General features: G+C 70.8%; 1 protein-coding gene across 1 annotated transcript in view; it reads left to right on the top strand.

Moving 5' to 3' along the window:
• The first annotated feature begins 89 nt into the window (after positions 1-89).
• The window catches only part of HPS1 (Hermansky-Pudlak syndrome 1), a 5,830-nt gene continuing 5,601 nt past the window's right edge, over positions 90-318 (top strand). The window contains exon 1 of the mRNA XM_009323312.1: positions 90-212. Coding sequence (XP_009321587.1) covers positions 90-212 — 123 coding nt within the window. The remainder of the gene's footprint in view (positions 213-318) is intronic.

Below are 318 nucleotides of genomic sequence, written 5' to 3'. Positions count from 1 at the left end.
CGTGCCCTCGTCCTCACACCCTAGAAGCCCTCCAGCTTGGCACCCTCTCCCGCCCTGCAACCGCAGAGCTCCGCTTGGCCCTGGCCACCATGCTGCCGGAGCGGTGCGACGGCAAATTTGCAGGGCCTGCTGCGATCCATCCGCAAGCTGCGAGAAGCACCCGGGGTCTGGTGCCCACCGCCTGCTGGGGACGGCTGGGGTGCCGAGCCCTGGTATAGCCCGGGACGGGCACCGTCCCCGGCCCCTCCAGTCCCGCTGTCCCTCAGAGTGACCCCTCCAGCAGCCGGGTCCCCCTTTCCTCTGCACCTTCCCGGGCGG

This window comes from Pygoscelis adeliae, unplaced genomic scaffold (assembly GCF_000699105.1).
Source record: "Pygoscelis adeliae isolate BGI_AS28 unplaced genomic scaffold, ASM69910v1 Scaffold294, whole genome shotgun sequence".
Taxonomy (NCBI): domain Eukaryota; kingdom Metazoa; phylum Chordata; class Aves; order Sphenisciformes; family Spheniscidae; genus Pygoscelis; species Pygoscelis adeliae.
The sequence above is the reverse complement of the archived record's forward strand: the minus strand, read 5'-3'. Positions and strand labels throughout refer to the sequence as shown.